General features: G+C 37.9%; 1 protein-coding gene across 16 annotated transcripts in view; it reads left to right on the top strand.

Annotated features, from left to right (window-relative positions):
* Positions 1-25,016, top strand: part of ikzf2 (IKAROS family zinc finger 2) — a 199,189-nt gene extending 174,173 nt beyond the window's left edge. For all 16 annotated transcript variants that reach the window (XM_069933953.1, XM_069933947.1, XM_069933950.1 and 13 more), the window contains 3 exons: positions 19,388-19,522; positions 21,772-21,900; positions 22,570-25,016. In XM_069933953.1, the coding sequence (XP_069790054.1) occupies positions 19,388-19,522; positions 21,772-21,900; positions 22,570-23,300 (995 nt within the window). In that variant the 3' untranslated portion in view covers positions 23,301-25,016. The remainder of the gene's footprint in view (positions 1-19,387; positions 19,523-21,771; positions 21,901-22,569) is intronic.
* The last annotated feature ends 327 nt before the right edge of the window (positions 25,017-25,343 follow it).

Raw genomic sequence — 25,343 nt, forward strand, 5'->3', positions numbered from 1 at the left:
TTATCTTTAGGCTCCTGTACCTTTTTCCTGATGGTAGCAGAGCGAAGAGGGCATGGCTTGGATGTTGGAGGTATTTGAGGATAGAGGCTGCTTTCTTAAATGTCCTTGATGGAGTAAAGTCTGGTGCCTGTGATGTCACAGCCCAAGTTAACAATCCTCTGAAGTTTTTTCTTGTCCTGAGAGTTGGTACAACCTCTGTATCAGACAGTGATGCAACGACCCAGAATATTCTCCACGGTACACCTGTAGAATTTTTCGAGAGTCTTCGGTGACATACAAAATCTCCTCAAACACTTCACAAAGTATAGCCACTGGTGAGCCTTCTTGTCAATACCTTGAGTCAATATCTTGAATGGATATGAATTAAAAATTCATGGGATCTTTGTGAAATATCGAAATAACATTCACAGAACATTCGGAGGAATCAGTTTAAAAGTTTCATCCTGATAATTGGTGATTTTTTTTTAAAACAGCAGTTTTGATTCTTTGACCTCTGGGTTATGGGCCCTGCATGCTTCTACTGCGCCGCAGCGGTTCTCTTCATTTCAAAAAAGGACATTATTATTTATTTGTTTGTTTGTTTATTGGAGAAGGTATGGAAAAGGGCCAAGGTTAACAAAGGATTTAAGGAACGATTGTTGTGTTTTTTTATTAATTTATATGATGCAGGCCTGGATGACTAGGAAAACAATTTTTCTGTTGCTCCAGCTGATGCTAAGAACGTGATGACTGGCCAATTTCTTGAACTGCTGAATTCAATGAAGATTTTGGGAAGGATAATCCAGGAGTCTGCATTGATAAGAGCAGGGCCCATAGGCAATGGTGTGCCCAATACCTATTGTTCTTCAACAGTAGAATTCAGAAGATCATAAGACATAAGAACAGAAATAGGCTATTCAGCCTATCGAGTCTGTCGCATCAGCTGATCCATCTCCCCGCTCAGCCCCACTGCCCAGCCTTCTCCCCATAACCTTTGGTGAACTTTTCAATTTCTGCCTTAAATACACCCAATGACCTGGCTTCCTCAACCATCAGTGGCAACAAATTTCACAGATTTATCACCCTCTGGCTGAAGAAATTCCTCTGCATCCTGTTCTAGGCAGATGCCCTTCAATCGTTGAATTTGTGCCCTCTTGTCCTAGACTGTAGGGTGGCACAGTTGGTATAGCGGTTAGTGCAACGCCGTTGAGCTCCCACACTGTCTGTAAGGAGTTTTTATGTTCTTCCCGTGTCTGCGTGTGTTTCCTCTGGGGGCTCCAGTTTCCTCCCACCGTTTGAAATGTACTGTAAGTCAATTGGGTGGAATTGGGCAGCATGGGCTGAAATGACCTGTTACAGTGCTGTATGTCTAAATTTAAAAATTTAAACTCACTATGGGAAACAAATTTATACATCATTTGAAATGTTTCAATGAGATCCCACCTCATTCTCCTAAATTTCAATATGTACAGGCCAAGAGCTGTCAAATGCTTTTTATATGATAAATCTTTCATACCCAGAATCATCCTTGTGAACCTCCTCTATATCCTATCCAACGTCAGTACATACTTTCTTAAAAGAGGAGCCCAAAACTGCTCACACTACTCCAATTGAGGTCTCACCAGTGTCTTATAAAACCTCAACATCACATCCTTGCTCTTGTATTCTATACCTCTTGAAATGAATGCCAGCTTTACATCTGCCTTTTTCACCACCGACTCAACGTACAAGTTTACCATCAGACTATCCTGCACAAGGACTTCCATGTCCCTTTGCATCTGGGTATTTTCAATTTTCTCCCCATTTAGAAAATAGTCTACCCAGTTATCTTTTTCTTCCTAAGTACATGACCATACACCTTCTGACATTGTATTTCATTTGCCAACTTTTCTTCCCATTCTCCTAATTTATCTAAGTCCTTCTTCATCCTCCCTGCTTCCTCAACCCTACCTGCTCCTCTACCTACCTTCATATCATCTGTAAACTTGGCCACAAAACCATTCATTCCAGAATCCATATCATTAATATACAACATAAAAGAAGTGGGCCTCTGCACCGATACCTGATGAATGCCATGAGCAACTGGCAGGCAACCAGAATATAATCCCTGTATTCCAACTCTCTGCTTCCTCCCAGTTAGCCAATACTTTACTACGGTAATATGTTTCCTGTTATACCATGGGCTCTTATCTTGTTAAGTAGCCTCATGTGAGGCACTTTGTCAAAGGGCCTCTAAAAATCTAAATACCCAACATCCACTGCATCTCCTTTATCCAGCCTGCATGTCACTTCTAAGAATTCTAATAGGTATTTCAAGCAAGATTTTCCCAAAGGAAACCTGTTGGCTTTGGCCTATCTTGTCCTGTCCCTTCAAGTGCTCCATAACTTCACCCTTGGCAATCAACTCTAACATCTTCCCAACCACTGATGTCGGTCTATAATTTCCTTTCTGTTTCTTCCCTCCCTTCTTGAATAGTGGGGTGACATTTGCGATTTTCCAGTCCTCCAGAACCATACCAGAATCTATTGATTCCTGAAAGATCATTTACATTCTCTACAGCTACTTTTTTCTGAACCTGAGGGTGCAACCCTTCTGGTCTGGGAGACTTATCCACCCTTACATCATTCAGCTTTCTGAGCACCTTCATCCTTGTAATAGCAACTACACTCACTTCCCTTCCCTGATTCACCACCAGGTTCAGGAACAACTGCTACTCCTCCACCATCAGAGACTCATTTGTATGCTCTTACTTTTGCACTTTATTGTTTGTACCCTGAAAATAAATCAAAATCTGAAATCTGATACCCTTTGACATCTGGCACTCCTAATGCATGTTTGAGAGGTATTTATAACTGTTCCAATAGTGGAGGTATTAAAGACTCATAAGGGAATGGAGGGGTGCAAATAATACCAATCGAATAGACTGTTTACTTGGATACTTGAATGATGTCATCCAGGCATCATGAACAGTTTTGAGCCTTATGGAGCATTAAAGGACTTGGGGAAACAAGAGATCACTGATTTGTCACAGTGAACTAACATTTGGCTTATTCCTGGAACCTGTTTTTGTTTCTCTGTTTTCATGTATATGTGGTGGTCCAGTTACGATTCTGGTCAATGGAGACCAGAACGGGTCTTGATGCTATGTCGAATGACAGTGGTAGATTTTGTCTCTCTCTCTCTCTTGTTTAAGATAGTTATTTCCTCAAACTTATGCAATTTCTTAATATTTATACCTGAGAGTTGTCTTGGTCTTGCTGAAAGACTAGTAAATTTTGTGTTGTTACAAATTGTAATAAGCAGTGTCTTATCATTGATGAACATCCTCATTTCTGATCATACTTCAGAAGATTATTGGTGGAAAAGCTGAACGTAGTTAACACAGGAATACTGTCCTGATAAAATGGGTTGATGGACTTGTAGTAACAACAACTATCTGTATGTGAGATAGGACTCTTGTCAGTGTAGACTGTTTTCCATGTTTCCCATCGATTTCAGTTTTATTCATGCTCCTTGATTCCAAGGTTTTTTAAATGCTATCCTGATATCACTGATTCAATAACTCTGTCTCTTCCTCCACAGGTGTTACCATCATTTGCTGTGAAGTATTTTTTTATAGCAGAGATTGTATTAATGCTTTGCAAAACACAAATGTGCTGAGAAATTCAGCACGTCACACAGCATCTATGCATTGCCAGTTTTAAACTAATTTATCTTTTACATCTGAAGCATAGTTGTAAATCTCAAATGGAGCTTTTCATTTTGATTACATTTTCCATTCCCTTTGTAGATGCTTTTGCTCCTCTTGCTGTTATTTATGAGCCTGGAGTCTTGATAATGAGTCTTTATAGGTCATTCATTTACAGTCAATTTCAATTGTACCATTTCCAGCAGGAGGCATGGGATAGCTGATTTTCTCCTGCTTAATCCAAGATTCAAGATCTTCAAGATTCAATTTATTGTCATTGTAATAAAACAGTGTCATATAACATGAAATTGCTTTTGCCTGTGTAAAGTAGACATATTCACCATCGGCAGAAATTGCCTGAAGCACCTCTTACAATCAGAGAAAGAGAAGCAAAAGAGAGTTCCCCAGAGTCACCGAGTGTCTGTGGCTTCACCTCCAGTGCTTCCACAGCTTCTGCAGCCACACAGAGTCCATTTGCAACCTGAGTTCCAGATCCAAACCTCTGACATGGTCAGGGACCCTTCAGTGCCTTTGGCACCCCCTTGCATGCCAGTTCTGATACTTAGTACCCATTTAGCCATTCTCCAGCAGTCCGCAGTCCGACGCGAATCTCGCCTCGAGTCACCAGCAGCCTGCCACATGTGTGAATCTTTCAGCCGCAGAGCCCCTTCACTGGTCCGCCGCTAACATCCTTTGCTTCTCCTTCTCAGTTAGGGGGGGGTGTGGTCTCCCGGTTTTCTGGTGCCCTGCACCAGTCTTCTGCTTCCCTGGAGTTTTCAACCCCTTGTGGCTGCTTCCGATCAAAGGCATCGTCATTTTGAGTGCAGGCCTTGCGGTCGTGGGATTTTAAATGTAACTACCATCGGCTCCCTTAATGGTCCATTCAAAGCCTGTATGATAATGAGTGTAACAGCTGCAGAGCCTTGCAAGATGTCTATTCCATAAGATTATCCAAACTGGTATTTGATTGTATAGCTTTCAGATACATATAATCGTTTTGTTCTTGTTCCATCTCAGAGGTGAGCAATTGAATAACATCTGTGAAACTAGTTCCCACCTCATGCTAAGATAAGGTGAGGCAAATGCTCAAATTTATTTAATGATTTGTATACATTTTGTAAAACAGCACTTGCTCTAAATATCTATTGAATAAATAGGACTGCAGACCCCTGAGATTATACGAGAATGTGCCATTTTCTCATACATTCTGAAAATTATAACTATGTGAACAGTGAAATATGTTGGACTTACTTTTGAAATGCCACATAAATATTTGCAAAAATGTTAACCTTTGCCCTGCTTTCATATGAAACACCAAAGTGATTCCAGGAAACTTAATGGAAGATCATTGCTAGCATACATTATCTCTGGAAAGAAGAGCAGAAAATGAAACACATGGCCTATCAAAGCCAAGACCTTTCCTGTTCTCAGCACATTGCGTTCCAAAGAGAGATGCTGGATCATGATTAAGAATGGGCTCCTTAGCTCACCCTTATCTCCACAGATGCTGCTACCTGTTACCAGATGTGGTAGCCAAGGAACTCATTCTAATCTCTGTGATGAGCAGATCCATTGCTGCTGACCTGTTTAGGTTGAAAATACAGTAAAACCCTGGTATCTGGAACCTACGGGGATTGGTAGATGCTGGATAAGTAAGTTTTCTATTTTCTGTTACAATGCCTAACCAATACACCTGGATTAAAAATAAACAGTTTCAAAGACAAAAATACTCTACATACTGTAACTTACACTGAACAAACTTCACTTGCATGAATATATAAACCTTAAAGCATTTCACTTTATTTTCATTCACATTCTTTGAAAATATTTAACTGTTGCTGCATCTCCAGGTTCCTCCCCCTGAACAGAGCTGCTAGAAAGATGAACAATAATATTATAATTAACCCCACTCCCCCAACTTTACAGATAAATCTTTACTACTATACTTAGTAATATACTAATAAAGATAAAGAGTCTTACTAAGCAGGGATAAAGAGACATTTTAAGAGAGTTGTCGTCCCCCCCTCCCCCATGGTGAATGGGATCAACTGTCTCTTCATCCTGGGCGATATTTTATTCAAACACAACTTCATTCAAACAGTTGCTATGAGCAAAGCACAACCCCAAGGCATTTCACTGACTGAATATTTACTCCCATCTTCTCAAAAGGTTTATGTGTTACTTCAGAGAACCACTTACTTTTACAATTTTAAACTTTTATTTAAATTTTTATTTATTTAATATTCATTTGTTTGTTTGTTATTTTCAATTTTTCTTTTTCCTGGTTGCTTAAATTCTGGATACCATGGGTTTTACTGTTGTCCTGTTCATAACTATTCTTTGATACAAAATATTGACAATTAAGCATTAAGGCATCTCTTGGGATAGTTTTGTTCTCCCTTTCTAATTGCTATAAACCAGAGAAAAGATCTCATTGAAGTTTTTTAGATGATGCTATAAACATCAAATCTCAAAAGGAATTTACAGGTTGAACTAATGCGGCAATGTTTCAAAATAAAATATGCACCATTTAGTTTTTACTGAGCATTTAGCTTTTCCTTGGTTTTACTAAACATTGAATACTAGGTCACTCTGCAGCTGGTGTATGATGGCATCTGCACAATTTGAGTTTCAGTTGTTGCAAATGCATTGTCTGGAAAAAAAAGCAGTCTTGCATATCTTAGTCGACTTTATTTACAAGGATCATACTGTGCACAAAATATTAACAAATCAATTCATTTCCATCATATTTAAATGAGCATTTCTCATATTTCTCATAGCTGGTTTGTTTTAAGGCAAAAGCACAGGGCTGTAAATTTCATATCTAAAATTAGTCATTTCTTTGCTTGCTAGATTCTGTGTGGGCAACAAGCTTGAGGTAAAATGATGTTAAGCTGACCACGATTCCAATCTATCTAACCTTAGTTAATGGTGCATAATTTGAAGTAAACGGAATATGTCGGCAGAAGCACAGGTGTCAATTTACAACTTAGTTCCAGCTATGAAACTGTTATCAGTTGATCTTTAATGAATGTAAGCCACAATAAACCAGTATGGTGCAGAATGCTGGATCAGTTCTGTATTTGGACTGCAGTATTACGAACCAAAAAATGAGATGTCCCTATTCAGTATATTACCATTATCCATGTTTTGTGCATACATAACTTACATTGGCAAATTTGTGAATGTTTAAAAGATATCTTGAAAATTAACAACCAATCCACATGTGTCTGGAACTGTAATTCTAATTGCTGTGCACTGTGGTAATGAGACCGTTGGATAGATTTGCACCTGCAAAACAGTAGCTTTTAATTTTTAATGTCAGAGTTCCTCTTTTCAAAAAACAGTTCCATTTAAGAGAAAGCCCACCAATATTATACTTGTTTACCTTATTTGCATTTTGGCTATTTATGAAAACTTTTGGGAACCATTCAGGCATTCTACAATGCAGCAGATGGCCCTTCCATGCCACTGTCATGTGCTTCCTGCATTAAAGGATAATACTTTAACACATTAAGGTTGACATCCTTTTGGTCAGGTTGAAGACATATCATTGGATCCAGATGGAAAATATAAAAATTATTAGATTAATCTACTCCTTAATTTCATGGAATTGTGCTGTAGGCTTTGATTTTTTTAAAAACTGTAGGTGTTGGAAATCTAAATTAAAAGCCGAAATACTTCATAGTTCAGGCTGGATTTGTGCAAAGAGAAACAGACTTAATGTTCCAGGGTGAAGATCCCTCATCAGAAATGAAAAGAAGAGAAAAAATAAGCAAATTGAACTTCAGGGAAGCGAGTAGAAGTGGTAAAATCAGGGTGAGCATGGGGATATGCTGTAAACATGGTAATCTTGTCCGTGAGTGAGTGGGAACAGTTTGAGAGTGAGAACATCTATGAAAGAATGCAGGAGTTGTGAAATACAGAGCAGGAAATCGTATCCTGAGTGTCAAACTGAACATGTCCTCCACTTCCAGAGAGAAAGGGAAGGAAATAAACTGAGCTAATATCAGAGATAGATAACTGATACAGATAGACAAATCAAAGGTAAAGGTAAAAGTTCCATAATTGTCATGTAACATACGTGAAATTCTTTAACTTTGCCTACCTTAACAAAGACAGAGTCACCACTTTGTCAAGCGTCCCCCCATAGAAAGGAGACCCGAGCGAGGAATGAACTCATGACCCCTAGTTTACAAGACCAGTGCTCTAACCACTTGAGGCTATTGGAGCCAAAAGTTGTTAAACTCAATGTCAAGTCCAGAAGGCTGCATTTTGCCCAGATACAAGGCAAGGAACTGTCCCCAAACTTGCATTGGGTTGCATTGTAATAGTGCAAGAAGCAGAATTGTGGACATTAAGAGGAGGAAGATCCACTCGTCACTATATATCAAAGGCTCCATTGTAGATAGAGTGGGAAGCTTGGTATCCGTTTAAAGGATGACCTATTCTGGATCACAAGACCTCATTAGTCATGAAGGTGTAGCAGGCTCAGGAGGATGAGGAGGGCAAGGCTACTGGTCAACATCCTAATAATGTTTTGGAGGAGCACCGCAGAGTGTGTCCTGGCATCATAGTGTGGTAGGATAACTGCAAAGCATCAGATCAGAAGTCAATTCTGAGGGTGATTAAAACTGCTGAGAAGACACTGGGGTCTCCCTTCCCTCTATCAATGATATCTAAAGGGAGTGGTGCTTAAAGAGGACTCAGATAATTATTGAAGGATCTTTCTGTCCAGCCAGCGGTATCTTTGAAGCACTAGTATCAAGGAAGAAGCTCAGGAGCATAAAAACCAGGACTGCCAGGCAGGGAAACAACTTCCCGCAGGTGGTGAGACTGTTGAACGATCCTAGAAATCCATAATTTATTTTTATATACATTTATTTTTGATTGCTATGTCGATGTGTGTCGGGTATGCAGTGTGTCTGTAGGTGCGCACTATGTTCACGAGATGCGCTCTTTAGTCAGATTTTATATGTATTTGTGCAATCAGATGGCAATAAATTTGACTTTGAGTGGGAAACCCATGGGAAAGCCCATGCAAAGTGAACTTGGAGCTGCGTAGAGTGGTCATCTAATCTGCGGTTAGTTTTAACATTCTGAATGAATATTTCTTCTGTCTTTATCCTTTGGCTTGGCTTCGCGGACGAAGATTTATGGAGGGGGTAAAAAGTCCACGTCAGCTGCAGGCTCGTTTGTGGCTGACAAGTCCGATGCGGGACAGGCAGACACGATTGCAGCGGTTGCAGGGGAAAATTGGTTGGTTGGGGTTGGGTGTTGGGTTTTTCCTCCTTTGCCTTTTGTCAGTGAGGTGGGCTCTGCGGTCTTCTTCAAAGGAGGTTGCTGCCCGCCAAACTGTGAGGCGCCAAGATGCACGGTTTGAGGCGTTATCAGCCCACTGGCGGTGGTCAATGTGGCAGGCACCAAGAGATTTCTTTAGGCAGTCCTTGTACCTTTTCTTTGGTGCACCTCTGTCACGGTGGCCAGTGGAGAGCTCGCCATATAACACGATCTTGGGAAGGCGATGGTCCTCCATTCTGGAGACGTGACCCATCCAGCGCAGCTGGATCTTCAGTAGCGTTGTCTCGATGCTGTCGACCTCTGCCATCTCGAGTACTTCGACGTTAGGGATGTAAGCGCTCTGTCTTTATACAGAGACGTTAAAATGTGTCTTGGAGTCATTGTGAAGTGTTCAGTTGAACATTTGAGAAAGTAAGAAGCAAGTAGTCAATTATTTCAGTCCAGGGCATTTCTATGGGGTACCTTTTGGTAGTAACCAACCATCAGCAAATTCTTTGACAAGAATTTCCTTCTATTATAAAGTGACATGTTCTCCCATAATTACCACATTTTAAATTCCATTTGCAACTCTACATTTTGCAAGATGGGCAATATTCAAGAATTATCTAATAAGTGGAAAATAACATTCACAATACATGAATGCTAGATGGTGACTTCTCTGTTAAGAGTGGGTAGAATCATCTACCCTTGACTTTCATTCTGATATACCCACTGCCAACAACTTGGGGTTCACTACTGACAATGAACTTGACTGGATCCATGTGATATATGGTGTGCCTTCAAGGCCTGATCACACTCTGGGTATCCTTTAGTGAATATCTGATCTCCTGATACTCTAAAGTATTTTCACTTTCTACAACTCCATAGTGGTGGAATAGTTTGCTATGTGGAGCTCAAACAATACTCAAGCCTTAGCACCTTCTGTTTTATTTCAATTTTTCAAAACATCTGTAGTTTTTTTTTCCTCTTGTAGTTTTTTTAACTCTCATAATGCTATTTCACACAGCTACTTAACTCTTCCCATGTCATATAGCAGCTCGTTCCAAACTCCCACCACTCTCTGAATGAAGAAGTTCCCCCTAAACCTTTCACCCTAAAGCTGTGTCCTTTCGTATATATCTTTCCCAGCCTAAGTGGAAAGAGCCTACTTGCATGTACTCAGTCTCTTCTCCTCATTATTTTGTAAACCTCTATCAAATCTCCCCTCATTCTTATATACTCTTAAGGAATAACATCCCAATCTGTTTATCTTTCCCTGCAACTCAACTCCTGAACACCTGGCAACATCCTAGTAAATCTTCTCTGCACTCTTTCAATCTTACTGATATCCTTCCTGTAATTTGGTGACAAGAACTGCACACAATACTCCACATATGGCCTCACCAATATCTTATACAACCTCACCATAACATCCCAATTCCTGTACTTAATACTTTGATTTATAAAGGCCATGATGCCAGAAGCTTTCTTTACAACCTGCCTACACTTGCAGGGAATTGTGTATCTGTATTCCCAGATCCCTCTGTTCTTTCACACTCCTCAGAGCCTTATCATTTACCATATGTCCTTTCTTGGTTTGTCCTTCCATAATGCAACACCTCACACTTGTCTGCATTAAATGCCATCTGCCATTTTCTGGCCCATTTTTCCAGTTGGTCCAGATCCCTCTGGAAACTTTGAAAGCCTTCCTCAATGTCCTCAATACCTCTAATCAAGTGTCATCAGCAAACTTACTGATCCATTTTCCCATATTATCACCCAGATCAGTGACGCACACAACAAACAACTATGGTCCCAAAACACCACGAATCATGTTGAATGTAAAATGAGAATCATTATTTAGGTTCACATCAATGGACAAGTAAAAGTGGCTTTAACATGAATATAAAAGCAATGGCCTTTTAATCAAATCCAGTCATTAGTAGATAACAAACTAATGACAAATGTTTAATGTCCTAATTTCCTAATGTTTGCTATGCTGTTTTCCCCTGTCAATCTTCCATTTTGATCAACTTTATGAAAGGAATAGCTATTTAAATGAAATCTTTCACATCATAACATTCAAAAGTACTTAACCAAAGAAGTATATGAACCCATAAATTTTATATTTTTCTTCTATTTCCTTTTTACCCAGGAGACCATTGAATGAATGAGTCACTTTATAGTTGCTCTCTGAATGTCTCATCATTCCCATTTCCCCATATTTCCATGCAGCCTAATCTCTCTGTCATGCTTATCAAAGCTCCTCTGATTCTCCTGCCATCTATCTACTCCAGGATAATTTGCAAAGGCTGGTCAACCTACCCACCAGCTTTTCTTTGGGATGTGGGTGGAAATTGGAGCACCCGAGGGAAATCCAGGTGGCCATGGGGAGTACGTGCAAACTCCACATGGATAGTACTGGAGGACAGAGTTGAACTTGAGTCACTGTGAAGCAGTGGTGTGCCACAATGGCAGACCTTAATATCCAGAGACATTGTTTTATTAGAGTCACACAGCTAACTCCCAAATAGCTCCTAAAGCAATACTTTGGTGTTGAGAATGATTTGTTCTCACTGGAATTCCATGTTTATGAAGAGCTGAAGAATCCATGCAGAACTGTGCTTTTGTAATATTCAGGTGTAGAATGGTTTATTCCATTATAAAGCCCCTGACAAAACTATATTATAGTTGCACTTGTAGAATTAAATAAATTTTATATTATGGTTAGAAATTATCTGCATGAGAATGGTCAGATAGTTGTTGATTGGGAAAAATACTTTATGTTATAAAAATACTGTCTGGATCTACTGGATCTCTGCTAATGGGTCAAAGAGAAATTATCTTTTTTCTCAATTTTTGGCCTTGCTACATTTTTCCAAGTTCTCAAGGAGATTACATGACAGATAATGGAAAAATAGATAAGCATGATGGTGGATGGATTAATGAATGAAGTTAATAGTCATATATTTAAGTACAATAACACATCTACAATATAAGTCATATCCTGCAGATTGCTAGGTACATAAACACACAATGTATTACATGAAAAAGATAATTAAAATAGGAAAAAAATAAATATTTGCAATTGCTCATAGAGCAAAAAAATGTGCTGAGTTAGACAATATGCAGGCAGATCTTTGGGGGTATTGAAATAGTGTTATGGTGAGATAGAGGGTTCAAGATCCCAATAATTGTTGGAGAAAAACTGTCCTTGAACTTAGAGGTGCTGGACTTCAGGCTTCTGAACTTTTTGCTTGAAGGTAGCAGTGAAAAGAGAGTATGGCCAGGATGATAGGAGTATTTTAGTGGTCTTCTTGAGGCAGTGCCTCCTGTAGATGTTTACACTGGTGTAACCAATATTTGAGATGTTCAGTATTACAAGGTGCAAGCTGATGGAAGAAGAAATTTTACCTTTTTTTTAATTGACGTGATCAAAACATCCTCCACTTTCTCAGGAGCGATAAGGGATGATATTTGTAACACATTACCATAGGCTAGTAAAGGAAATAGGAAAGGCCATGGTTAAATAAAACTAGCCATAACCCTTCAAAAATTTTGAGTCATTCGTTTTATTTCCAGGTTAAGAATTCTTTTAGATTTTATAATTAATATCACTCCCAAGGAACTTCTCCCTTGCTGCGAATGTCTTGAGACTTACCTGACCTGCAATTATCTTCCGATCAGTCCACTCCTCCCAACCTATTAATACACCAGTTTACTCCAATGCCTTCCTCCCCATCACAAATGATCATTTCCCTGAATCCAAGCCCCTCCTTGCACTGTGATGTCCAAAGTGAACCCACCTAATTTCCCATCCATCTTTTGTCTGTCATCTTCAAAACAGAACACTGCAGCTCCCAATCGAGTGTCTCACTTTATTTATGACTTATAATATTTGTAGGTTAATGAAAGCATAAATAATAATTTTATGCATAGCTTTAAGATTCGGAAATGCAGATCTATCATTCCATTTTGAACTTCTGATCTGAACTCGATGAGTCTGATGTCGGTGATTGGTAAATTAATGGAGAGAGTTCTTAGAGATGGAATATACAATTATTTGGATAGACAGGGAGTGATTAGGAGTAGTCAGCATGGTTTTGTGCATGATAGATCATGTTTAACAAATCTTAGAGAATTTTTCAAGGAGGTTACTAAGAAGGTTGATGAAGGGAAGGCTGTGGATATTGTCCCTATGGACTTTAGTAAGGCCTTTCACAAGGTCCCACATAAGAGGTTAGTTAGGAAGGTTCAGTCATTAGGAATGTTAATGTTGAAGGAATAAAATAGATTCAACAATGGTTGGATGGGAGATGCCAAAGAGTAGTGGGGGAAAATTCTTTGTCAAATTGGAGGCCGGTGACTAGAGAAGTACCTCGGGGATCAGTACTGAGTCCATTGTTATTTGTCATATATATTAATAATCTTGATGATAGAATTGTAAATTGGATTAGTAAGAATACAGATGATACTATCATTGGTAGTGTTGTGGTAAATGAGTAACACTTTCAAAGCTTGCAGTGAGATATAGGCCAGTTAGAAGAATGGGCAGAAAGATGGCAGATGGAGTTTAATATTGATAAGTGTGAGGGGCTACATTTTGGTGGGAATAATCAGCAATGGTCAAACATCTTAAACGGTCGACAATTAAGGAGGGCAGTAAAACAAAGGGATTTAGAAATTCTAGTACAAAAATTCACTGGAAGTGGAGTCACATGTAGATAGGGTGGTGAAAAAAGCTTTTAGTATGTTGGCCTTCATAAATCAGAGTACTGAGTACAGAAGTTGTCATGTTGAAGTTGTATAAGGCACTGGTAAGGCCAAATTTGGAATATTGTGTGCAGCTTTGGCCGCCAAATTATAGGAAGGATATCCACAAAATAGAGAGAGTGCAGAGAAGATTTACAAGAATGTTGCCTGGGTTTCAGGATTTGAGTTACAGGGAAAGGTTAACCAGGTTTGGACTTTATTCCCTCAAGCATAGAAGATTGAGAGTGACTTGATAGATGTATTTAAAATGATGAGGGGGACAAATAGAGTAAATGTGGATAGGCTTTTTCCATTGAGAGTGAGAGAGATTCAAATAAGAGGACGTGGATTGAGATTGAAGGGGGAAAAGTATAGAGAAAACTTGAGGGGGAATTTCACTCAGAGGGTGGTGGGAGTGTGGTTAACGAGCTTCCGGCCAAAGTGAAAGGTGTAGGCTTGATTTTGATATTTAAGGAAAAGTTAGATAGGTATAGACAAGAGAGAGATGGGAGGTCAATGGTACCAGGTAGGAGAAAGTGTTTGGCATGGACTAGAAATTCCAAACTGGCCTTTTTCTATGCTGTAATTGATATATGGTTATATGGTATAGTCAATAAGTTTTCAATAATGTAGGTACATTTGTTTGTCAAGTTGCATATCCAAACTTGCACTATTTAGCTTTAGATATCCTTGTAATTAAGAGCAAATGAGTAACTACATCTGGTGCCTTCATAATGTTAATTTTCATTTAGACATAAAGCCAGTAACAGGCCACTTCTGCCTACGAGTCTGTGCCGCCCAATTTACACCCCCAGTACTTTTTGAAAGGTGAGAGGAAACCGGAGCCCCCAGAGAAAACCCATGCAGACACGGTGTGAACATTCAATCTCCTTACAGACAACATTGGATTTGAACCCTGGTCCAGTCCTGATCGCTGGTACTGTAAAAGTGTTCCACAAACCACTATGCCAACCTTGCTGCTTTTCAAGTCAAAAACTTGTTTTGGACAAAGACATTTTTTCCTTTATTTTCCCCTGTGCCTCAGTTTTAAATTTGTAATCAAACAATTCACATGTGTTTAAAGGGCACATTCCAGATTTTATTTAAAAGGTGTTTGTGTACATTTTGGTTTGATCATTTAGAATTTACAGCACTTTTTATACATAGACCCTCATTTCAGGACACCATAATATTTGGGGCATACCGATGGTATGTATATTAAAGTGGCCACTTTCAGTACTTTGTTACATATTCCTTCCATGCAATGACGGTTTGAAGCCTGTGATTCGTAGACATCACCAGGTGCTGAGTATCTGCTCTGGTGATGCTCTGCCACACCTCTACTGTAGCCATCTTCACTTTCAGCTTGTTTGAGGGGCTTGTCCCATTAAGTTTCTCTTCAGCAAATGGAAGGCATGCTCAATTGGATTAAGATTAGATGATTGATCCCAACCAGGAAAAAGTCAAGAAAAAGAAAGCAGTCTGAGCACTGGCCATTGTGACATGACAAACCCATAAACCCCTGATATATGTTTCATACCTTTGTTGTGAATGACCTGTGGTTGGTTAAATGTTAAATGTGGAGTGGGTAGAGGTGGGGGAGGGAAGGGGATAGAAAAAGCTTGAACTCTACAGAAAACCTTGTATAGAATTGATAATTGTAAACTGTAATCAATGTTAATGTTGTCAACATTAATATCAATAAGATTGAAAACTGTTTGAGTTTTAAGTTTGGAAAATCACAAATGAAATATTTTTTAAAAATTGGGTGATAGACTTGGCCATTCAAGAAGTTTAACGTTTTTAGCTTTGAAAAACTTCTTTGTTGCTTTAGCAATGTGTTTGGGATCATTGTCTTGCTGAAGGATGAAGCACCAGCCAATAAGTTTGGAGGAATTTGCTCGAACAGGAACAGATAAGATACTTCTGTACTCCTCAGAATTCATTTTGCTTCTGCCATCAGCAGTTACATCATCAATGAATATGGCAGCCATACATGTCCAGGCCATAACACCCCCACCACCATGCTTCCCAGATGAGGGGGTGTGAGTTGGATCTTGGGCAGTTTCTTTACACCTACACCCTCTTGCCATCACCTGATACGGGCTAATCTTGGTTTTACCTGTCCATAAGACATTTTTCCAGAATTCTGCAGACTCTTTTAAATACGTCTTGGGAAACTGTAATCGAGCTATATCTGTTTCTTTGGCTAACTAGTAATTTACATCTTGTAGTACAGCATCTGTATTTTTGTCCATGAAGTCTTCTGTGGACAATAGTCATAGACACATCCACACCTGCCTCCTGAGGGGTGTTTCTGATCTGTCAGACAGGTGTTTGGGGATTTTTCTTCATTTTGATGAGAATTCTTCTGTCATGAGCAGTGGAGATCTTCCTTGGCCTAATTAAATCCCTTTGTGATTACTGAACTCACCTATATGCTCTTTCTTCTTAATGATGTTCCAAACAGTTGATTGAGGTAATCTGAGGGTTTGGGTAATGTCTCTCACTATTTAATTCTTGTTTTTCAGCCTCATAATGACTTTTTTAACTTTCATTGGCACAACTCTGGTCCTCGTGTTTAAAAATGATAACCACAGACTTCAAAAGTTTAGAAGCAAATCTAGCTCTCTTCTACCAATGAAACAATTAAACATGCTTAAGTAATCAACAGCACCTGTGAAGCCAAATATTCCAAACATTATAGTGCCATGAAATGGGGGAGCTATGTAAAAGAAAAGTGCTGTAATTTCTACATCATCAAACCAAAATGTATATAAATAACTGTGAATAAAATCTGGAATGTGCACTTTAATTACATGTGAATTGTTTGATTACAATTTTAAAACTGTGGAGCACAGGGACAAGTGAAAGAAAAATATGTCTTTGTCCCAAACATTCTGTAAGTAGACAGAATTATAGTACAATTTAAAAATAATCCTTGTACAATGAAACCATTTTATTTGAAATAAAATCTCACTGTCAAATTTCTGACATTTATTTTACTTAATTGATGTAATTGCTTCTTAATATAGTTCAGTTAAACCTAAGGTAATGCCAATCTTTCATTAATTTCAGCAATTTTGATGTTAATATTTATGTTTTCTGAGCAAACACATTCCATTGAATTTGACTTACATTTGAGATTTTATGGCATTTAATATAATTTTATTTTTTAATGTTCCATTCATTGTTCAAGGTAGCAGATTAATTTAAATTTTGATGCTAATATTTGACCCAGAATGTTCTGGGCTAGGTTTCTTTGGCTTGGCTTCGCGGACGACGATTTATGGAGGGGTAATGTCCACGTCAGCTGCAGGCTCGTTTGTGGCTGACAAGTCCGATGCGGGACAGGCAGACACGGTTGCAGCGGTTGCAAGGGAAAATTGGTGGGTTGGGATTGGGTGTCAATGAGGTGGGCTCTTTTTTCAGTGAGGTGGGCTCTGCGGTCTTCTTCCAAGGAGGTTGCTGCCCGCCGAACTGTGTGGCGCCAAGATGCACGGTTTGAGGCGATATCAGCCCACTGGCGGTGGTCAATGTGGCAGGCACCAAGAGATTTCTTTAGGCAGTCCTTGTACCTCTTCTTTGGTGCACTTCTGTCACAGTGGCCAGGGGAGAGCTCGCCATATAACACGATCTTGGGAAGGCGATGGTCCTCCATTCTGGAGACGTGACCTACCCAGCGCAGTTGGATCTTCAGCAGCGTGGATTTGATGCTGTCGGCCTCTGCCATCTCGAGTACTTCGATGTTAGGAATTAAGTCGCTCCAATGAATGTTGAGGATGGAGCGGAGACAATGCTGGTGGAAGCATTCTAGGAGCCGTAGGTGATGCCGGTAGAGGACCCATGATTCAGAGCCGAACAGGAGTGTGGGTATGACAATGGCTCTGTATATGCTAATCTTTGTGAGGTTTTTCAGTTGGTTGTTTTTCCAGACTCTTTTGTGTATTCTTCCAAAGGCTCTATTTGCCTTGGCGAGTCTGTTGTCTATCTCGGCTATGTATCATTTAGTAAAGCACCATGGGTGTGTGCTAATTTTTTAGGTGCCGGAGCTCACCAAAACTAGCAACAAGGAGGTGCTGGGGCAGCGCCATGAGATGCCGGAGCAGTACTCTGATGCACCTCTGTAAAATACTGAGATAAGATTCAGAGCCTTCACTCAGGATGTCACCATTGTCTGATTTTAACTTTTATTTCATGTAAAAAATAATAATGAACATGGGTAAATACTTTCATTGTGGAAGACTGGTTCTTATGTACATAAATATAAAAAGTATTGTGTTGAATGTTTTGTTTTACCATTTTTAATGGAATGGAGTAAAAATGTGAGAGATGTGTTTTATTCTGTACAGTGATATTGATAGATGTATTTGTTCACTAAAGATAACAAGGGATGTAGAGCAATTGTGAAAGTTCACTTGCAAGCAACACTATGTGATGGAAAAACAAAGAAACCCAAATGTAAAAGATTTATCTTTTTGTAGTCAGAGTGCACATTTCTACCATATGACCCTGTGGTAACAATGATAATCTTTTAGACTAATGCAGAATATTACATTAATGATGTCAGATGCCACTCAATAAATATAAATTCTTCCCCACAAATGGAAAATGATTCTTTAAAATATATTCATCAAAAATTGGGGCTTCAAACAACTGAATATTTATCAAATGGAAATTGAAACTGTTCATACTTTTATTCAAAAACATTTGATAGAATCAATCTATATAAATATGGTAGGAGCATTCAGGAATTGAATTTACCCAGACATGGGTAAATAATCACCTTAGTAGGGAATATAGTTGGAGTTGTACAAACTCCCAAGGATATCAATTTTTTAAAAATACTTTGGACACCAACAGAGTTTCAAGATACCCAGTTTACATAAACAAGCATGCTTAATCATGGCCATAATCTATGAATATTAATTATTATAATCCTGATATAAATATAAATCTTCCTTAAGGGTAGCAGTAAAAATAACAGAATATTTCACAGTAAGAACGATAATTTATTTGGTGACCATAAATCTGAATCCTTGCTAAGAACCATATTCTCATCTAAGATAAACAGTGCATTGAGTTTAATAGCAGAGAAAAGAATGCAAACTTTTTGCAAATATCTTAATACTGTACCAAGCAGTTTAGTGATGCTGTTTAAAGACCTTTGTAATACCAATAAATGTCCTTAGAATCACCTGTATTTTTTTTTAAAAAGTCAATAAATTAGATTTCTTACTCTCCTTAAGAATGTCATGCATAGATTTGAATTTTGACATGCATCAATTTTTTTTCCACCCACCATCTGTATAGTCCAGAAACAATGAATACACTATGGGTTTATACTGTCAAAGAATCTGGTGCAGTTAATGATAAAAATAGTTGTGCAACTTTTATTTTTCCATTTGTTTACCTTCATGCCACATGATAAGCACAATTAATCAGAAAATTCCCAGTCATGACATCTAATAGTATTTAACTCTGACTGTCTGTCCCATTGCTGATATTCATGCAGTGCTTTCAAAAGAATGAAACATTTGTATATTATTGCTGATAAATAAAGGTGTCACAACTGAACCCCACCTTATGGTGCACAATATCTTTTTTGATGCTTCAATTTCCTTTTAAATGCCTTTGTTTCTTGAAAATGATTAATGATGTAACTTTAATATACTTTTCTTTCACAGTCGGCAAACCTCACAAGTGCAACTATTGTGGTAGAAGCTACAAACAGCGCAGTTCATTGGAGGAGCATAAAGAACGTTGCCACAATTACCTGCAGAACTCTGGAGTGGAGGCCGCACAGCCAATGAATCACCAGGGTGGGTGGGATGACATGAAGGAGTTCCAGTTTGTAGTGACACCTCACTGATTTTACCTTGATATTTTTCGATCTTGATAGTGTGATCAGGTTGTATATTACTCACTGTGTTTTCTGTAATACCCAGAATAGCCAACCAATGCAATTAGTATTATTATCAAAACTACTACAGTTGAAAGGAAATAATAAAACAGAGGCATCCTGACGTGGGCATCGAGTTACTTCAAATGCTATATTTTCCTACTACGTGTAGTTTTATGGTTGAATATTAATACGAGGAAGTGACTATTATCATTTCAGATTTTCCTATTAGTGCTTACTGATGAACCATTTCCATTCTTATAATAATGTTTATTCATACTTTTTCCAAAAGAAATATTAATTCCAGTAACTGACTACTATTTGTTACTGTTTACCTTCCTTCAAAATAGAAATAAATTTAGAGGAAAAGATCTAAATCTGTTTCTATTTAAATTGTTGTGCAGATTATTTTTATCCAACTGATGAAAGTTGGGGTTTGGTAAAATAGGCTGAATGCTTTTTTCCATTGTGCCGAATATACAAACAGAAAACCTGAAGTAGAACATCAATTAAAAGTATTATTTCACGATATAATTCAATAAAAACATTTTAAATTAGCAGCCTTCCGCTATCCTTCAAGTTATTGATTATCTAAATTATAAATAGGAATGTATATTTTTGAAACAAGATAGTAGCCAAATTCCAGGGTGAGATAAGATATGAACAAAGTATTTTTTAATTATTTTACTAATGTTAAAATATTGATTAAAATTCTTTTGAAAATAAATTCTGACCACAGATTCAAAATCGTAAAACTATGGTAAAACCTTACACAGTATTTGTGATTTGCATTTCCAATCCTTTCAGATTCAGTATCAAATAGACCCACTCTTCCCAAGAAAACTTTCAACTTGAAACAATAACCATCCAAAACCAATTATTTCTTTATATTTTCCTCTTCCTGCTATCTAGAAAATATTTGCAGTGTCAATATGATAAAAGTTTATAACCAACAAAATTATTTACCTGTTTATGCTCAGAAGATCAGGGATCAATATGAAAATAGAGTTAACAAATATAATGAAACAAGGGTAATAGTAGAATAAAATTCTTGATGTTTTCTTAATTGATTTAGATTCATTGTTTGAGAGAAAAAAAGTTGGCCATGTTTGACTAAACATTAAATTATTGCTGATAAATTCCATTGTTTATCGCCACTGTTCTCGCAATACTTGTTCTTTTAATTTTACATGCCAAAAGATTATTTAGTGAGACCATAAATATTTAGATCTCAATTTAAATGTAGGATATATGTTGACCTTCAGCTGTTGACAAAAATCGCTACTGAAAGTAATCAAAATTCCAATGTTTTAGGAGTATTGACAAATGTTTCAATCATTCTGGAGTGTGCAGTGGCATCACTAGAGTTGGTGTCACCAATGCGGTAACTCATGGTGTAACCCTCCATCACCACCACCCCCCCCCCCACTAAACCATGGATCTCCTACCATACCAGACCGTGTAGAATCATTAGTAATGTTTTTTTACTAAACATTACTAAATCGTAATTCCTGTATATCACTGAATGTAATGGCAATAATGGTGAGATAAGCAACTAGCAAAATTAAAATTACACCTTTAAATTACAATATCATATGCACAGCCTAAATGTATTTACAAATACTAATTACCACAATATTGTATCTAAAACACCTGAAAATTTGACAAAAGCCACGACTATAAAAATGCCAGCAACGAAAACAGTGTGTGCTTCTAGCGCATGCAGATGAAACCACGTGATTTAAAGTGTCATTGTAATTGGTAATAATGACATCTCCGACCAGGGCGCATAAGAAGGTTCAAAAAGTAAATTAGCATCAAGTTTTAGCCTTGTAGTTATATTGATACATGTAAGATGGGCTTACGAAAAATGTTGTTGTTGTTACAACTAACTACAGGGATTTTTTTAATAAAAAAATAAATTTCTGTTAAAACACTGATAGTCATTTTGGTGTCACCAGGTGCAGTTTGCACCCCTGTGGGAACATCAGTAGGAGTGTGAATCTTTCTATTCTTGTTGAATACCACAAATAGACTGCAAGATTGCTTATATTTTTAATTTAATTTAATTTTTAAAAATGTTAAATATTTAAATGGGTGACGTTAGCGCGCCATTTTGGAGAATGAAAATGACGTGTTCTCTCTTTGGTTATTCTGTACTCCATTCAGATGATTACAAGGACCAGGATCCTGCAGCAGACCACATTCCTCTGATGCAGTTCGAGAGACCAGCAGTCATAGAGAGGCTGGCAAGCACTGTGGGAAAACGTAAAAGCTCCACACCTCAGAAATTTGTTGGTGAGGTTTGCCATCTTTCTTTGTTATTAGGTATTGCATTGTTCATGCTGCCTTTTCACATATAAAATATTCCCCAAAAAAGGCACGTGAAAGGGAGATTGAGAAGGGAATAAAGAATGAATCTGTCTTAAATAGCGGCCCATTAGATTATCATTTGAACATTAAAAATTCCATGGTACAGCTTGAGAAATTACTCAAAAACTTTTGCTCAACTCCTCAGCAGCACCCGTTTCATTGACATTATTGCATTTGCTGTTTTTACAGCCCTACTCAGGATAAAAGTTCTGGTTGGCATTGCACTCTCTTTCCTTTTACTCCTACTACTGGTCAGACCTCGACTGGCAAGTTCCTTTGGAGGTGACACTGAGTGAAATTAAGATAATAAAAACTGGGATCTAGTACAGGACTAGCTTGAGGCCACTTGGTTCTCTCGGGCTTAGTTTCACATTGCACAAATTGTACCTAGTTTTGGGTGTTCTTGAATTTAGCCCTCTACTACATGACCCATGTTAGTAACATTTGAAATAAGTAGGTAGGTTGCAATTTAAAAGTTTGGAAAAGGAGTTGAATATTGATCTTTACAATCTGACTTGTGCAGTAATAAATATTTCTGAGAATCATATGTATATTATATGGAAAGGTTCACTTATCTTCAATATCTTCTTCTAGGTGAAAAGTTCATGCGTTTGAATTATCCAGACATTCATTTTAACATGAGCTTGAACTATGAGAAAGAGGCAGAGTTCATGCATTCACACATGATGGATCAAGCTATCAATAATGCAATTTCATACCTAGGGGCTGAATCCCTCAGACCTCTAATTCAGCATCAACCTAGCTCAATGGCAGAAGCGATTCCAGTTATGAATTCAGTCTATTCTCAGGTATACCATCCAACAAGGCTTGAAAGGCCAAGCAGCAGGGAAATAGCAGAAACCCACGAAAATATAGTGGATGGCCCAATTTCTCTTATAAGAGCAAAAAATCCAACAACAGAAAGAGGAATGTCTCCAAGCAACAGTTGTCTAGATTCTACCGACACAGAAAGCAGCCATGATGATCGAAGTGCTCAACAATATTCCGGAGTCCCAACTTTAACTCCTCAGAGCAAACAAAGTCCAGCCTATATAAAAGAGGAAACAAAGGCTCTGGAAGCCACAAAAGTTTTGTCTCATACCTCGAAAGAGATATACAGGGTCTTCAGTGAAGAGGGTGAGCAAATTAGGGCTTTCAAATGTGAGCACTGTCGTGTGCTGTTTCTAGACCATGTCATGTACACCATTCACATGGGCTGCCACGGTTTCAGAGACCCATTTGAGTGCAACATCTGTGGCTACAGAAGCCAGGATCGCTATGAATTCTCGTCGCACATTGTTCGTGGAGAACACACATTCCACTAGGCCTTGAGTTCTAGGACAATGGGGAAGAACTGTTTATAAAGTCCCACAGAGACATAACTGAAAGGCAGAAGTGGGCTGGTGACAGACAATTTGCCTTGTTTTTACTATCCATGGACCAAGAATATACTGTAGTGAGTATATTCCACTCATTTACAGTAATGTTTTCTCATTTATATATATGACATTGTGGGAATTAAAATTAGCCCTTAGTTTATGAAAAATGAGTTGTCAGTCATGTCATCTTCAAAATGTTATATCATTCATCTCTGTCTTTGTGTAGGTGTAACTGTGGCAAGCTAGTGATTGACTCATCTATAGAATTTAAGTGAAAAAATAAAGAAAGATTTAGGGTCAAGGGTGAACTCTATCTTAAACAGAGTTGAACTGGAGTGAGGGTAGAAGGTTAATAATATCTACCCTTCCGGAATTAATATTGTAGGCCATCTCAAACACTCAGCAGAACAGAACCAAGCACTTGCCGTCTTTTGCAATGATGGCCAACGTAACTGAAAAGGAACACCATAAATTTGGACTGTTGGGAAAGTCCTTTTTTTTTTACAGGCACAGTGTTGCTCCTTTATTATATATTACAGTCTTCACCAATTGAGACCTTAATGTTTTACAAGCAAGAGATGAATGATATAATCAGATGTCAAGCCTGTCAATCTGTTTTGTGGCACTTGCTCCTTAAATAAAGATTACCTCTCACAATTAGAATGCTTATTGAAGGGAGAACAAAATTAGGACCCAAACTATGCACTTACTGGAAATGTTGGAGTTCTGGAGACTTTTCTGAACATATAGCAACAAAGGAAGGATGTATTAAAACTCTGAAACTGTGATCATGTAACTGATTGTGAAGCACTGTCAGTTCTTAACCAGACTCACTTCCTGTTTCATGTAGCATTTTCTAATCTGGGACAAATGTCCCTGTCCTAAATCCTCGGTCTTTTTTTTTTGTTGCTGAAGCATTAGGTATAAGCTGTTTACATATTTTTGTACTAAAGTGTAGTTTTATACATGAAAATGCTTGAAAAATAAAAGGTACATTAGCTTTGTAGTGCATTTGCTACTGGAATCGGATAACTGGAACCTCTTCCTTGTTTTGTTTAATTGTGGCAACATATGCTGGGTTTTTAAGTGTAAAACTCTGGATGTACATTTTCCTTATAACATTCCTTGATAAGAAGACTGAAACTGTAAACTTTTATGCAATTATTTAGAAAGTTTCAGCATCGACAATAATAGTATGTTTTAAATCTTTTAAAATGTTTTAATTAAAAATTTAAAATAAAACTATTCTGATATCAAGCTTTGGCACAGCTGTTTGTAGCCCAAGTTTAATTGTAAGGACATTCCCTCTCAATTTCTTGTGGTGGTGTAAGGATCACAAGAATCCACAACAAACTCCAAACTTAAACTGGTCATACTATACAAATGAATGCAGTTTGCAAGTGCAATACTCCTTTTTTTTTCTTGAACTGTATAATGTATTTTCTCAATTTAGTAAATAGTTTATGTAAAATGTTTTTGAAATACATTAACTGATTCTTAAGATTGTGTTGAAAACCCCTGTTACTGTGACCTAAATAACATGGCTTGTTTAAAAAAAGTTGCAAAATCTTTGTTAATATTTTTTTAGGGAAAACTACTGTAAGGTTTGTACTGTCTGAGTGCGCAAATACTGAAATAAATCTAGGGAACCTCAGGAATGAATTCTGTGTGGCGTTTCACTCTCAGTCCCATTACTTCATTCAACATATTCATTTTAATAAGCTTTCTGCCTATATTTGAAATTGGAATTTTTTTTACATTTGTTACAAGAAATTTTCACACAATAACAAGAATGAAAAGAGTTTCTTGCAATGCCAAACTTATTTAAAAATAGTTTGCTTTTGGTTGAATTTAAAACCAACAAAGTCAGGCATATCTGGAGCTCTCCATCTTACAGAGACCTTGAGACTAGGATTCAATTGAAACAGAAAATACAGTAAAAATAAACCCTGGTATCCAGCACCTATGGGATTGGTAGATGCCAGATAA

Source organism: Narcine bancroftii, chromosome 4 (genome assembly GCF_036971445.1).
Source record: "Narcine bancroftii isolate sNarBan1 chromosome 4, sNarBan1.hap1, whole genome shotgun sequence".
Lineage (NCBI taxonomy): Eukaryota > Metazoa > Chordata > Chondrichthyes > Torpediniformes > Narcinidae > Narcine > Narcine bancroftii.